This window comes from Gigantopelta aegis, chromosome 11 (genome assembly GCF_016097555.1).
Source record: "Gigantopelta aegis isolate Gae_Host chromosome 11, Gae_host_genome, whole genome shotgun sequence".
In the NCBI taxonomy this organism is placed as follows: Eukaryota; Metazoa; Mollusca; class Gastropoda; order Neomphalida; family Peltospiridae; genus Gigantopelta; species Gigantopelta aegis.
In genome coordinates, this window is record NC_054709.1 from 29,614,746 (window position 1) to 29,628,128 (window position 13,383).

Below are 13,383 nucleotides of genomic sequence, written 5' to 3' on the forward strand. Positions count from 1 at the left end.
CACATCTAGAACGATTGTGGTAATCACCGTATGATACATGTGGGTTTATTTCCTCACATCTAGAACGATTGTGGTAATCACCGTATGATACATGTGGGTTTATTGCCTCACATCTAGAACGATTGTGGTAATCACCGTATGATACATGTGGGTTTATTGCCTCACATCTAGAACGATTGTGATAATCACCGTATGATATGTGGTTTATTGCCTCAATGACCACCGTATGATACATGTGGGTTTATTGCCTCACATCTAGTGGGTTTATACATGTGGGTTTATTCTAGATCTAGAACGATTGTGGTAATTGTGTGGGTTTATTGCCTCACATCTAGAACGATTGTGGTAATCACCAAATGATACATGTGGGTTTATTTGACTCACATCTAGAACGATTGTGGTAATCACCGTATGATACATGTGGGTTTATTATTTATATGTGTCACATCTATCCCCCCCCCCCCCCCCCAGATCCGCCTCTGACAACTGTTTCTTTATACTATATCTATATCTGGAAATTAATTAAGCACTACCTAGATTGTATTGCAGGCAAAACAACGCCTAGAAGTAGTTGTCCGTGCTGACGGAATTTAAACTGATACTGATAGTTCTGACATATTCTACTGGATATTTACCGAGATGGGATCAATACAGTACTTATGTCTTGGACGTCAGTGTGATTCTGGCCGGATAGTTAACTATCAAAGCTTTTCTTGCATATTTACCCTAGATTACAAATACAGGTGTAAGTTATATAATACAAATTAAAAGAATTATGTTTTTATTCCCATATGAATCTTATCTCTGCTTCTTTCTAGTCCAGAAATCACCAAACGATATAAGCCCTCCCACCCCTACCCCTTTTCCTGGACTGACAGCATATCGTCAATATGATCATTTTCTCCAGTCAACTGTGCAGACGTGCAAACAGCCATGATCACTGAACCATGTTGCTACGTATGATGGAGTATAAAAGGTAAAGTGCCACCCATATATCGTCATATCTACACCCAGAAAGTGGATGTTGCAATGGCGTGTTGGAGAATCGCGATTCTGGTGGCGATACTTCTGTTTTCTCTCGGCGTTCAAGGTAAACGTAATATGTTGGTGCTTTTGTAGGTCATGTTATATAAATGGTTATTATATTGTTACAGTATAACATTTACAACTATATTCAAATGTATTTATGTTTACCTGTATGTATATATCATTATTTTGTACTGATGAGCGTTTAGCTCAAAGTCAATAAAGAAATTGAAATATATATATTTTAGCAAGTCAAATCAAATCAAATCAATTTTATTTAGCCACAGCCGTGATCAGCCATTGGCTGAAACATGATATATACTCAACAGCAAAAGAAACGCAAGTTTTTTTAAAGAGGCTAAAAATTAATTGAAAAGTTAGATTTTTCACCTGTATGTAATGTAATGGGTGTATTTTGAAGCAAATCATCCCTTGTAACAGTTTTCAATTCGTTTTGTTCGCATTTACGGTTGAAGCATGTCATCAAAACATACCATAGGAAACTGTTATGGGATTGTCAAGTAAGAGATCCTCGTGAAAATCAAAAAGCATGCTTTGTTCATGACATTATAGGGTATAAAAATACCCAATTTTTTTTAATTTATTCACCAATATTTATGTCGTACGAATATGCCAAGACTTACCTCACAGCAGCGGGAACAAACAAGCAATCGGATGCCTACAGGCAGGTGACAGCGTTAGTAACGTTGCCAATGCTTTTAACGTTCACACAACAACCATTTATCGTCTGCAAGATCGTTTTGTCACCACCAACAGTACTGCTAACCTTCCACGAAGTGGCCGTCCTTGTGTCACCACCCAACGGCAGGACAGACATATTCATCGCTTGCATCTTCGCGATCCATTCCTGACAGCCATGAAACAGCTCGACAGACAATTGGAGTCCACAACCGACCCATCAGTGGTGACACAGTTAGACGTAGACTCCGTATAAACACTTTCAGTTGTCGTCGCCCTGCCCGTCGTCCCAGTTTGACAGAACTGTTTACAGTGGGCCACATTTCACCGGAATTGGCGTTATCAGCAGTGGAGACATGTGATCTTTACAGATGAAAGTCGGGTTTGCATATCCCATGCTGATGGAAGAGTTCGTATGTGGCGCAGACGTGGACATCGTTATGATGATCAGTGTGTGATGGAAAGAGATCCATGGGGTGGTCCAAGTGTTATGATAAGGGCTGCAATTGGCCTGAATCAAAGGCTTGGCCCAGTTGTCTTCCAGAATTTTGGTCCGGGAAGGGGTAATGGTATTGCAGCTCAGCGTTACATTGATCAAGCCCTCAGACCCCATATAGTGCCTCTTTTTTTGTTTTGCTCATCATCCGCAATACACGTTCCAGCATGACAACGCCAGACCACACACAGCTCGGGCTACGGTTCGCTTCTTACAGCAGCATAACATCAGAATTTTGCCTTGGCCAGCCCTTAGTGCCGACTTAAATCCAATTGAACATTTATGGGACGAGCTGAAAAGAAGAATTGATCAAGTTCGTCCAAGACCAAAATATGCAGCTCAGCTTCAGGCAATCATTCTTCAGACCTTTCCACTTATCCCCATAGCCTTTATCAACCGTCTGATCCATTCCATGTACAGAATGTGTGTCGCAGTTGTGAATGCAAATGGTGGACACACACGATATTGATATTGATTACTCTGTCTGGGTTGCCTGCCCTTGTTATCATTTATGACTGATGACTATTAACATTCCTTGAAGTTAAAATTGTTTTGGCTTGAACAATTATTTTCATTAGTTTACATCAGTTTTGTACAATGCTATCTAAAAATAAATACCATTCGTATTCTTATTGTAACTTGCGTTTCTTTTCCTGTTCAGTATATATACAATGCGTAACATGGATATGCTAAATATCATATAAAAATATTAATACACTTAGTGACTTATGACCTATAATTAATACTTAATTAGAGGAGAAAACATGAATTATGATATTAATTCTTGACGACGCTGCATAGAAAAATAGATAAATTTAGCTAGGTGTAATGTTTGCAATTTTAATTTTTTAATGACAGCAAATTAGTAAGTTTGTTCATTGAAGGCCATGAACAATTTTTTTTAATATTTGACTCTAAGGTCTCTATAACATGGACATACAAGCAAAAAAAATTATATTCATCCTCTATAGTATTAGTATTACATACTGGACATATTCTTTGTTGTCTGGGAATATTTTCAAATCTACCTTTCTCAATATTAATATTCAGTACACCACCAAATATTTTCAAAATGTCCATAATAATACTGTGGGCTGTCTTTTTTCTGTTACCCAGACATTTGGTGATTCTTGAAAAATATTAGTGCGCCAAATAATTTATAAATTATTGTTTCGGGACTGTTTTTTCAGACAATAAAGAATTGGCCCTTTTTAATTACGCTGACACTTCAAAACATTTACAAATTAAGTTTTGTATTCATTTTGTTCTTTCAAGCAGGGTCATGCAAAGTTATTTAAGAATTGAACGTGAAAATTTTTGAGTTTCATGCTAGTATGAAACGCAAAACCGCTTTACACACTGTATGAATGGCGTAGCGCGTTAGCGTTGGTGTATGAATATTTAACTACGAACTGTGGATGGGCGCCATTTTTTAATTACTGTCCAGATTTACCAATTACGACGTTGAAATTACAGTTATAAAATGTTTGAGTGCGTGAAAATTCCATGTTTTGATAGATTTGACATGGAGAAAGTGGTTTCAATGTTTCCGGAAATGGATGAAACAGATGTGTCGCGAGTTTCTGTGTGGCCTTGTAATTGTGGAAGTGGCAACACAGGATGGTTTTGGCATGTGTGACTTCAAGTGGTGCGACACAAGTATTCGTGACATTTGACAGTGCCATGCTGATGTTTCGTTTTTGGAAAGTGGAACATTCTCTGTTGTAGCTTCGAATTGAAGCTTCGTTCCTGTGTTCCGACATGTACATGATATACCTAGTTTCAAAACCCGAGTCGTTTAAAGATTGGATCGCAGTGGCTATGTGTTGTGTACGTCATACTACAATGCCGTTGAATGCGCGTTACTGCTAATGGTTGGCATGAACTGACTGAATTTTGTTTTTGAAATCGCTTTTGTAAAAGACCAAATTCCATTGGAATTATACACTTTTTTTGGATCGACAAAATAGATTTTTAGCTGTGGGATAAAAAGCGACCTATTTTGTATGGTATAATTTATATGTGAAGATTTTTAGATGTTTACAAGTTTGACAGCAGACGATTACTGTTTGATGTCTAAAAATAGAATCTCAAGGAAATTCCTCGGGGATTCCTTTGTTGACATAATTCATAAAGTAGTTCCGGCTATATAGCCAAAAATAGTGCTAAACTGAGATTCATGGTGCTATGAATGCCAGTTTTTATCATCACGTGATACGAATTTGACCAATCCAAGGGTTTATAATAAACGGATTTTTAGAGATTGGAATTATATTAATATATGTGTGTGTTTTGGGTGGGTGTGGGTGTGCGCGTTTTCAAGTGTGTACCTAAATTTATATGAAATGTGTACATGTAAATGAAAATGGGTTTAATTATGTGAAATTGTAATATAAATGTATACTGTTGATACATCCATGAGGGTGCAGTGTTATGTAAGCATATCATTTACATACCAATGTATTAGGCCTATTTGTTGGTGCATTTGCGAATGTGTTGAGTCCTACAGGTTGATGTGTGTGTGTGTGTGTGTGTGTGTGTGTGTGTGTGTGTGTGTGTGTGTGCATGTATGTATGTATGTATGTATGTATGTATGTGTGTATACTATATGTATGTATGTATGTATAGTATATGTATGTGTGCGTGTGTGTGTGTGTGTGTACACGGATGTGTTGTGTGTGTTACTGAGGGGGTAGCGCGTGCGTGCGTGTGTGTGTGTGTGTGCGTGTGTGTGTGTGTGTGAAATATAGTAATGTATTTACAAAGTTTCTATGAGCAAGCTGCTATTGTTTGTGGTTGCTGATGGTTTTTCGTGCTTAATATTTGTCAGATATCATTTACAACAATTATGATATAGAAACAGCAAATGTCACACCACCCGTTTTCCCAAACAATCTTTTTGAATTTACAAAGAGCTAATTTATATTCATTTATATTATATTTTATCCACTATCAACATTAGTAGTACCGTGTCTTGCTATGGTCATTTTTTAATTGTTGCTATTATAAATAGTAATCATAACAATATTCTAAAACGTAATGACAATTACAATGCCGCTACTACCGTCACTCTTTAGTAGAAACAGAAACTGTATTACGACTCACGCCGTTACACAACGGCATATGAGGTTCATGCAATACACAATATAATACAGTGGCAAGATGGGGTTTACAGGAGATAATATGGTAATTATATACTCGTATTATTTTGACAAAATAGTGATAATATACAAGTAATGTAAGTAGTACCTGTATGATATATAGTATATTAAAGACACGTATGTGAACACTATATACACAATATAAATGAGTTATTAATTCTAATAATACATAAATAATACACTCGAACATAATTATCCAAAATACTTTTCTGTTGTTCTTTAGGGTTTATGGCATTTGTCCATAATTTCTCTTATTAATTTACACAATTTCTTAAGAACACTTATTTTATTACCGGGCATTTGTCATTAATTGTTTAAATTTAAGCATGTTAGGTTTAATATAGTAATATAGTTTTAACAATGATTTACGAGAGTTTGCAAAAAACGTACACATGAATAATTAGTGAAATTCGTCACCAATATCATTATTACAAAATATACATGTTCTATATTCTACTGGAATGTTGTTCCAGCGTCCTTCTTTCGATTGGCAGATAGTGATTGGATGTTCTGAATTTTAATAAAGTTGTCCAGGATTTCTGTGGTAATAACGTAAAGTATTTCTCTAAACAAAGATTTTTTTTTAATATGGAGTACGTTTTGCCTCTTGATGATGAGGATTTGTTACTATTCCATTGTTGTAAATACTGGTCATTTTGCCTTAATTTAACATGATCAAGAAGAGAACGTACTGATGTAAGTCTAAGTGACAACGAAATATTTGTCATACCTAAGTTATTGAATACATCTTCTACATGTCTCATCCATTTATAATGATAGTTATATAAAGAAGAGTCGTTTAACATTAGCTGATACAATAAGAACGATATTTTTGTTTGCTTGCCAGAGACAATCCGGGCCCAGAAACTTATAATTCTTTGTTGGATAATAAACTTAAGAGGTTTTCTTCCTAGTTTTCCGTATAACATGAAAAATGGGGTTCCTTTTTTTCACATGTAAGAAATTTATGTGGATGGCTTCAATAATGTCTATATTTTCGTAACCCCAGATTTCACACCCATATAAAAGAATCGGAAGTACCAATGAGTCAAATAATTTTAGTTTACATTCTATTGATAAGTAGCCAGTATACATCTGATGTTCATTAATTACGTGAACACGGTCAGTTGAACACTATTTATGGAAGAAGCGAGCGGGTGGTCTGACAATCTGTTGTCATCTTGTCACTGTAAATAACTATTGTAAAATATGTCCTCATATGCTGTCGTTTGACGGCCTGAGTGAATCGAAATAAAGTTAAAAAGTTTGAAAGTCACTATTTCTGTAACTATGTATATGTGTTTATGTGATTCACGGCTTTACATATGTTTATATACCACAATATTTAATATGTACCCTAAATAGCTGTTAGCTACGTACTAATAATCAATAATATTTTCATTTAGCAAAATACCTACACTATTAGGCTATGATCTTACAAGGAGTTTCAATATGTTTTTAAAGGTCGAGGAAGGGATATCGTGACCTTTGACTATAGGTTTCTTTTTTCTCACTCGTTTAGATTTTTCTTTTGATTTTTGTTTCTCTTTCCACTGCTTAGAAATTTATATTTTGATTGTCCTTTCTCTAGCTTTGCTTTATATATTTTCACACCAAGAACTAACGATAATCTATTTCATCCTTGATATCGATTTTTTTTTTGGGGGGGGGGGGACGGGGGGGGGGACGTGCTGGGGGGATTTACTGTAAAAAAATGCTCAAATTAAAGACCTGCCAATTCCTAACAAAAACGCAAATCTACAAATTAAAGACTAAATATGTCTCAACAGTATTATATTTATACATAGTGTGTGCCCATATAACAAATTACATAATCTTGAGAAGAGCTTATCATGGCGTGTCTGCAAATAATAACGCTTAACTGTCAGAGGCTCGGGGACAAGGAGAAACGAAGGGATGTATTACATTACTTAAAAAGTAAATCATTTAGCATTTACTGCTTACAAGATACACACTTCACGTCACTTAGAGCCATATATAGAGACGCAGTGGGGGTTTAAATGCATATTTAGTTCTTATACTGGAAACGCTCGAGGTGTGGCTATAATGTTCAATAACAATTTCGAATATAAGATACATGGTATAAGAAAAGATAACTCGGGAAACTATATCATAATCGATTTAACAATAGAGGGGGGGGGGGGGGGGGAATTACCCTCGTGAACACATATGCACCAAATGCAGATAACGATAATTTTTATCAATATATTTTAGACTGTATTGAAGAATTCCAAAATGAAAAATATATACTTTGTGGAAATTTTAATTTAGTACTAAATCAAGATCTGGATACAAAAGCTATAAACACGTAAATCATCCAAAATGCGGGAAATTTTTTTATCGAAGACATGGAAGCATTTGATTTAAAAGACCCATTTAGAGAATTATACCCTAATCTCCGCAGATATACATGGAAGAAGAAAACAACTTTAAAACAAGCTAGATTGGATTTCTTCTTAATATCCAATAATCTTATGTCTATGGTGGAAAAAGTGACCATTGAAAATAGTTACCGTTCGGATCATGCAGGAGTAGTTTTAAGGATAAACATAAGTTAAATAGTAAGAGGTAAAGGGCTGTGGAAATTCAATAACTCTTTGCTTTTAAACAAAGAATATGACAAATTAGTTAAAGAAACCATTATAAAAGTAACCCGCCAATATGCTGTACCAGTGTATAATTTGGACAATATAGATTCAATATCCAAAGAAGAAATACATCTTATGATAAATAATCAACTCTTCTTAGAAACATTACTTATGGAAATAAGGGGCGAAAGTATATCTTTTTCTGTGTATAAGAAGAAAAAAAGCATCGAATTAGAACAAAATATATGCGATGAAATTAAATCTTTAGAGGAGAACGAAAATACAATTGACTGGGAAAAAATCGAAAGTAAAAAGTCTGAATTATTAGAATTGCGAAAAGAAAAACTCAAAGGTCATTATATTAGGTCAAGGTCAAAGTGGATAGAAGAGGGCGAAAAGCCAACTAATTATTTCTGCAATTTAGAATCTCGGAATTATTTTAGCAAATTAATATCAAAAATTAAGTTGGACAATGGAACAAAGGTTACGGATCAAAAAGAAATCTTAAAAGAAACAAAGACAATGATTATGACATTATTGAAAAACTATCTCACTTTAGTTTCAATAAATTAACTGATGAAGAAGCTGAAGCATTAGAAGGTGAAATACAATATTCTGAGGTTTTAGCATTTCTTAAAACAATGAAAAATGACAAGAGCCCCGGATCGGATGGAATTACAGCCGAATTCTTTAAATTCTTTTGGGTCGATATAGGACATTATGTAGTTAGATCTATTAATTATAGCTATACCATTAAAAAAAATGTCTCATGTACAAAAGCTAGGCATTATAACATGTATCCCAACACCAAATAAACCAAAAGAATCTTACAAAATTGGCGACCTTTAACTCTTTTAAACTGTACTTATAAAATGGCATCGGGGTGTATTACAAACATAATTAAAAATGTTTTGGACAAATTGATAGATAAAAACTAAACTGGTTTCATAAAAGGAAGATATATTGGAGAAAATATTAGATTAATTTATGACATCATGTCATACACTGAAGAACATGATATTCCTGGATTGCTGTTATTAATCGACTTTGAAAAAGCCTTCGATTCTTTATCGTGGTCCTTTATATATAAAGTGTTAGATATATTTAATTTCAAATCATCTATTAAAAACTGGATAAAAACGTTTTACAATAACTCCCTCTCTAGTGTCATACAAAATGGATTTTTATGCAGATAATACAAGTTTCATTCTCGACGGTTCTCCCGAGTCCCTGTACAATACACTTTCGGTTTTAGACTACTATGCATATATATCAGGCCTAAAAATAAACTTTTCCAAACCTAAAGCTATTTGGATAGGAACGAAAACGTTTTCTAAGGATGTATTCCATCATACGAGATGGAAGTTAGAATGGGGTCAAACTCATTTTAACCTGCTTGGTATCAACTTTTCAGTGAACATGGAACATATAATCCAACTGAATTATGATTTTAAAATATCAGAAGTACAAAAATTGATGAGAGTATGGTCTTGCAGAAGATTGACGGTTTTAGGAAGAATAACAGTATTGAAAACGTTAATAATGCCAAAGTTAACTCACCTATTAATAGCTTTACCGAATCCAAATGAAATTCTGATAAAACATATAAATATGTTACTTTTTAAATTTATCTGGCAGAGTAAAACTGAAAAATTGAAACGAAATTTAATAACGCAAGATTATGAAAGGGGTGGTATTAAAATGATAAACATAAATAATTTTATAACAGCATTGAAATGTACATGGATTCAAAGAATGTTTTTAAAAAACTCAAAGTGGATCACTTTGTTTAAGTCAATTACAAACATATTGTTAAAAGACATGATTAAACAAGGTGATTATTTCTTACGCGCAAAATAGAACATATTCGCAATAGGTTTTGGAGAGAAACCCTGTCCAGCTGGATAGATATACAAAAAGTTCAAAACCCACAAAGTGTGGATGATATATTAAGTATTAATATCTGGAATAACAGCAGAATATGCGTAGGTAACAAACCATTTATATACAAACATTATATCAATAATGGTATCACATTTATTAATGATTTATTAAACGAACAAAGCGATGTTTTAACATACGAACAATTTATAACAAAATATCATATAAATACAAATTTCTTGGAATATGCGTCAATAATCATTTATAAACAAATTAGATGACACTTTCACAAGTCTTAAAAATCCTGTTTTCCCGTTTAAGATAAAACATTTATTAAAAGACAAAAACGGTTGTAAACATATATATGATATGTTAAATTCACAAACTGTCATTCCAAAAGCACAATTCAAATATGCAAATGAAGGATACATGTATGATACAAAGAAATGGGAAAAGTATTATGTATATGATGCATTACGTGGATTCTAATGCTTGCGACTTCTGCAAAGCTTCATGTGAAACGTTACAACATCTTTTCTTTGACTGTAACAAGGTTAACCACATTTGGGAATCAATACGAGAATGGATATTGACTGAAACAGGAATTGACATTATTTTTCGTCAAGATATTATGTTTGGTATGATCAATAACGAAAATAGTAACTTTGTAAATTGGTTTATTATCAACATTAAATATTATACCTGTTGTATGAAAGTACAGAACAAAATATTAAATATCAATGGAGTTAAAAACATTTTGCGAAACAAGTTTGAAATAGAAAGATTTATTTTATACAAGAATTGCAATTATGAAATGTTTAATCAACAATGGACACCATGGCTTAATCTCTTTGACTGAAACGTATTTCCTAACAATAGCTTGTTTCGAATTCCAGTTCTTTTTCGTTTCGCGCTAGTATAGATTTACCCCCTACCCCCACCCCCATGTATTTATTTATTTTATTTGTTTGTTTATTTATTTATTTGTTTTTGTTTGTTTGTTTGTTTGCTTATTTATTTAGTTATCAATTTATTATTATGTGTTTTAACCATTATATCTTCTTTCTTCTTCTCCTATATTTCCCAGTCCTTTCCATTATATGCGTCATAGCAATTTTATTATTTTATTTTTTTTACCAATCTTTAATTTATACTGAAACATTACAAATGCATTTATGTATGAAATTGTTAATTTTTATATGACTATATAACATTATTATACCACAAATTATATATATGTACTTGTATATAAATTATATTAAAATTATTATTTTCTTTTTTTTAAATTCAGTACACCACATCTAAGATTAAGTAAGGCAGTACGATACTTCAGTGCCAAAATATTATCTAAATATACTTCAAAAGTGTAATCACATTTATATTTACAGTACAATTCTAAACGTGAGAACATAGACAACATTGCTATAGTATTTTATACGTACTGATCTCTAAGACGTGAGCAGGTAAATGCAAAACGTCCTCATTATCCCATGCATCAATAAAACCAAGTTCATATAAAATAGATTTTACCTATGATACCCAGCTTTTAAAATTTCTGCTAGAGTTCATGTCATGTCGTAAAGATCTGTACATTTTGTATAACATAGAAGTTTGATTAATAGTCTTTGTTTACATATCACAGAAATAGGTATTCTTCCTAATTCAGCAAAAACAGCTACATTGGGTGTTCTCGTTTTCGCTTTTAAATTATTTTTTTTACAGTATTTGACTTCACATTTTTCTAAGTCAGCAATATTATTAATGCTAGCTACCTCGGAGCCATACTGCAAAATAGGCATAGCCATTCTATCAAACAGATACATTTTTGTGCTAATATTCACTGGAACATGTAAAAATAAATTATACAATGAAAATACACTTTTCATAGCTTGTTAGCGTTCATGTATGATTCAATTAATTGTTATTGTGTCACATGTCGATTATGCAATAACTTAGATTTTATTTACTTAGCGGCTAGCAATCAGACCAGTTAGTGTGAAACTAAATTACAGCAATCAATAAACACTACGGATTTAATTCATTCCCCCACCTGATACACGGTCTGTCAATAAATATACCTATTAATTGTTATGCTAGCAGTTAGCGATTACAATTTTTCAAGTGACAAAATAATGGGTATGTGCCGACTAACGACATAATTCACAAAGAGGTCTTAGCCTGGGTGTGTTGCCTAGGAAAACGCTGTTGGCGGAAGATGAATTCCCAAGGAACATTCAGACGTGAGTATTTGAGCCAGGTATTATAAAAGAAAAACAGAAAGATATTGACCCATATAGAGAACATAAGTGGGGACCCAAGGACGGCAGCTCTGCTGTCATTCCCTTGGGGGTTCTCAGTCGCAGTGTCAAATCAATCATTCACCTAAAAGCTTAGACTTATATTATCTGTATCACCATGTTGTACCTCTATCTTCATCATAGGTGAACACGCTCCTATTTTTTACGGGGGGGGGGGGGGGGGGGGGGCAGGCTATAGAGAGTGTCGTTTTGTAATAAAGTGACGAATTGTAATATTAAAAAAAAAAAAAATCTAATATACTCTGACTTAATCTTGGGGCTGAAATATGTACCACCAGACCAAAAATGGTATATTTTTTCATTAGTTTGTCAATCCACAGACTTGGGGAAATTACTCATATTTTTGTAAGTCCATATTTTGGAGCAATAGCGCTAAAGTGCCGCTATTTAATAAACTTCATTGTTCAAGTTATTTTGTATAATATTACCCCTCTATTGATGTCAGTTACAAGGTCGGTCTGTGTGTATATGTGTGTTTGTGCGTGCGTGTGTGTGTGCGTATGAGTGTGTTATGTGTGTGTGTGTGTGTGTGTGCGTATGAGTGTGTGTGCGTATGAGTGTGTGTGTGTGTGTGTGCGTATGAGTGTGTGTGTGCGTATGAGTGTTATGTGTGTGTGTGTGTGTGCGTGTGTGTGTGTGTGGTGTGTGTGTTATGTGTGTGTGTGTTATGTGTGTGTGTGTGTGTGTGTGTGTGTGTGTGTGTGTGCGTATGAGTGTGTGTGTGCGTATGAGTGTGTTATGTGTGTGTGTGTGAGTGTGTGTGGTGTGTTGTGTGTGTGTGTGTGCGTGTGTGTGTGTGTTATGTGCGTGTGTGTGTGTGTGTTATGTGCGTGTGTGTGTGTGTTATGTGTGTGTGTGTGTGTGTATGTGCGTGTGTGTGTGTGTTTGTGTTATGTGTGTGTGTGTGTGTGTTATGTGCGTGTGTGTGTGTGTTTGTGTTATGTGTGTGTGTGTGTGTTATGAGTGTGTGTGTGTGTGTGTGCGTGTGTGTGTGTTATGTGTGTGTATGTGTGTGTGTGTGCGTATGAGTGTGCGTGCGTGTGTGTGTGCGTATGAGTGTGTGTGTGTGTGCGTATGAGTGTGTGTGTGTGTGCGTGCGTATGAGTGTGTGTGCGTATGAGTGTGTGTGTGTCTGTGTGTGTGTGAGTGTCTGTGTGTGTGTGCGTGTGTGCGTGTGTGTGTGTTTGTGGTGT

General features: G+C 34.4%; 1 protein-coding gene across 1 annotated transcript in view; it reads left to right on the forward strand.

The window, feature by feature from the left end:
* The first annotated feature begins 947 nt into the window (after positions 1–947).
* LOC121385282 (EGF-like domain-containing protein 1) overlaps positions 948–13,383 on the forward strand; it is a 47,929-nt gene continuing 35,493 nt past the window's right edge. Inside the window, exon 1 of the mRNA XM_041515902.1 lies at positions 948–1,090. Within this exon, the coding sequence (XP_041371836.1) occupies positions 1,030–1,090 (61 nt within the window). The 5' untranslated portion in view covers positions 948–1,029. The remainder of the gene's footprint in view (positions 1,091–13,383) is intronic.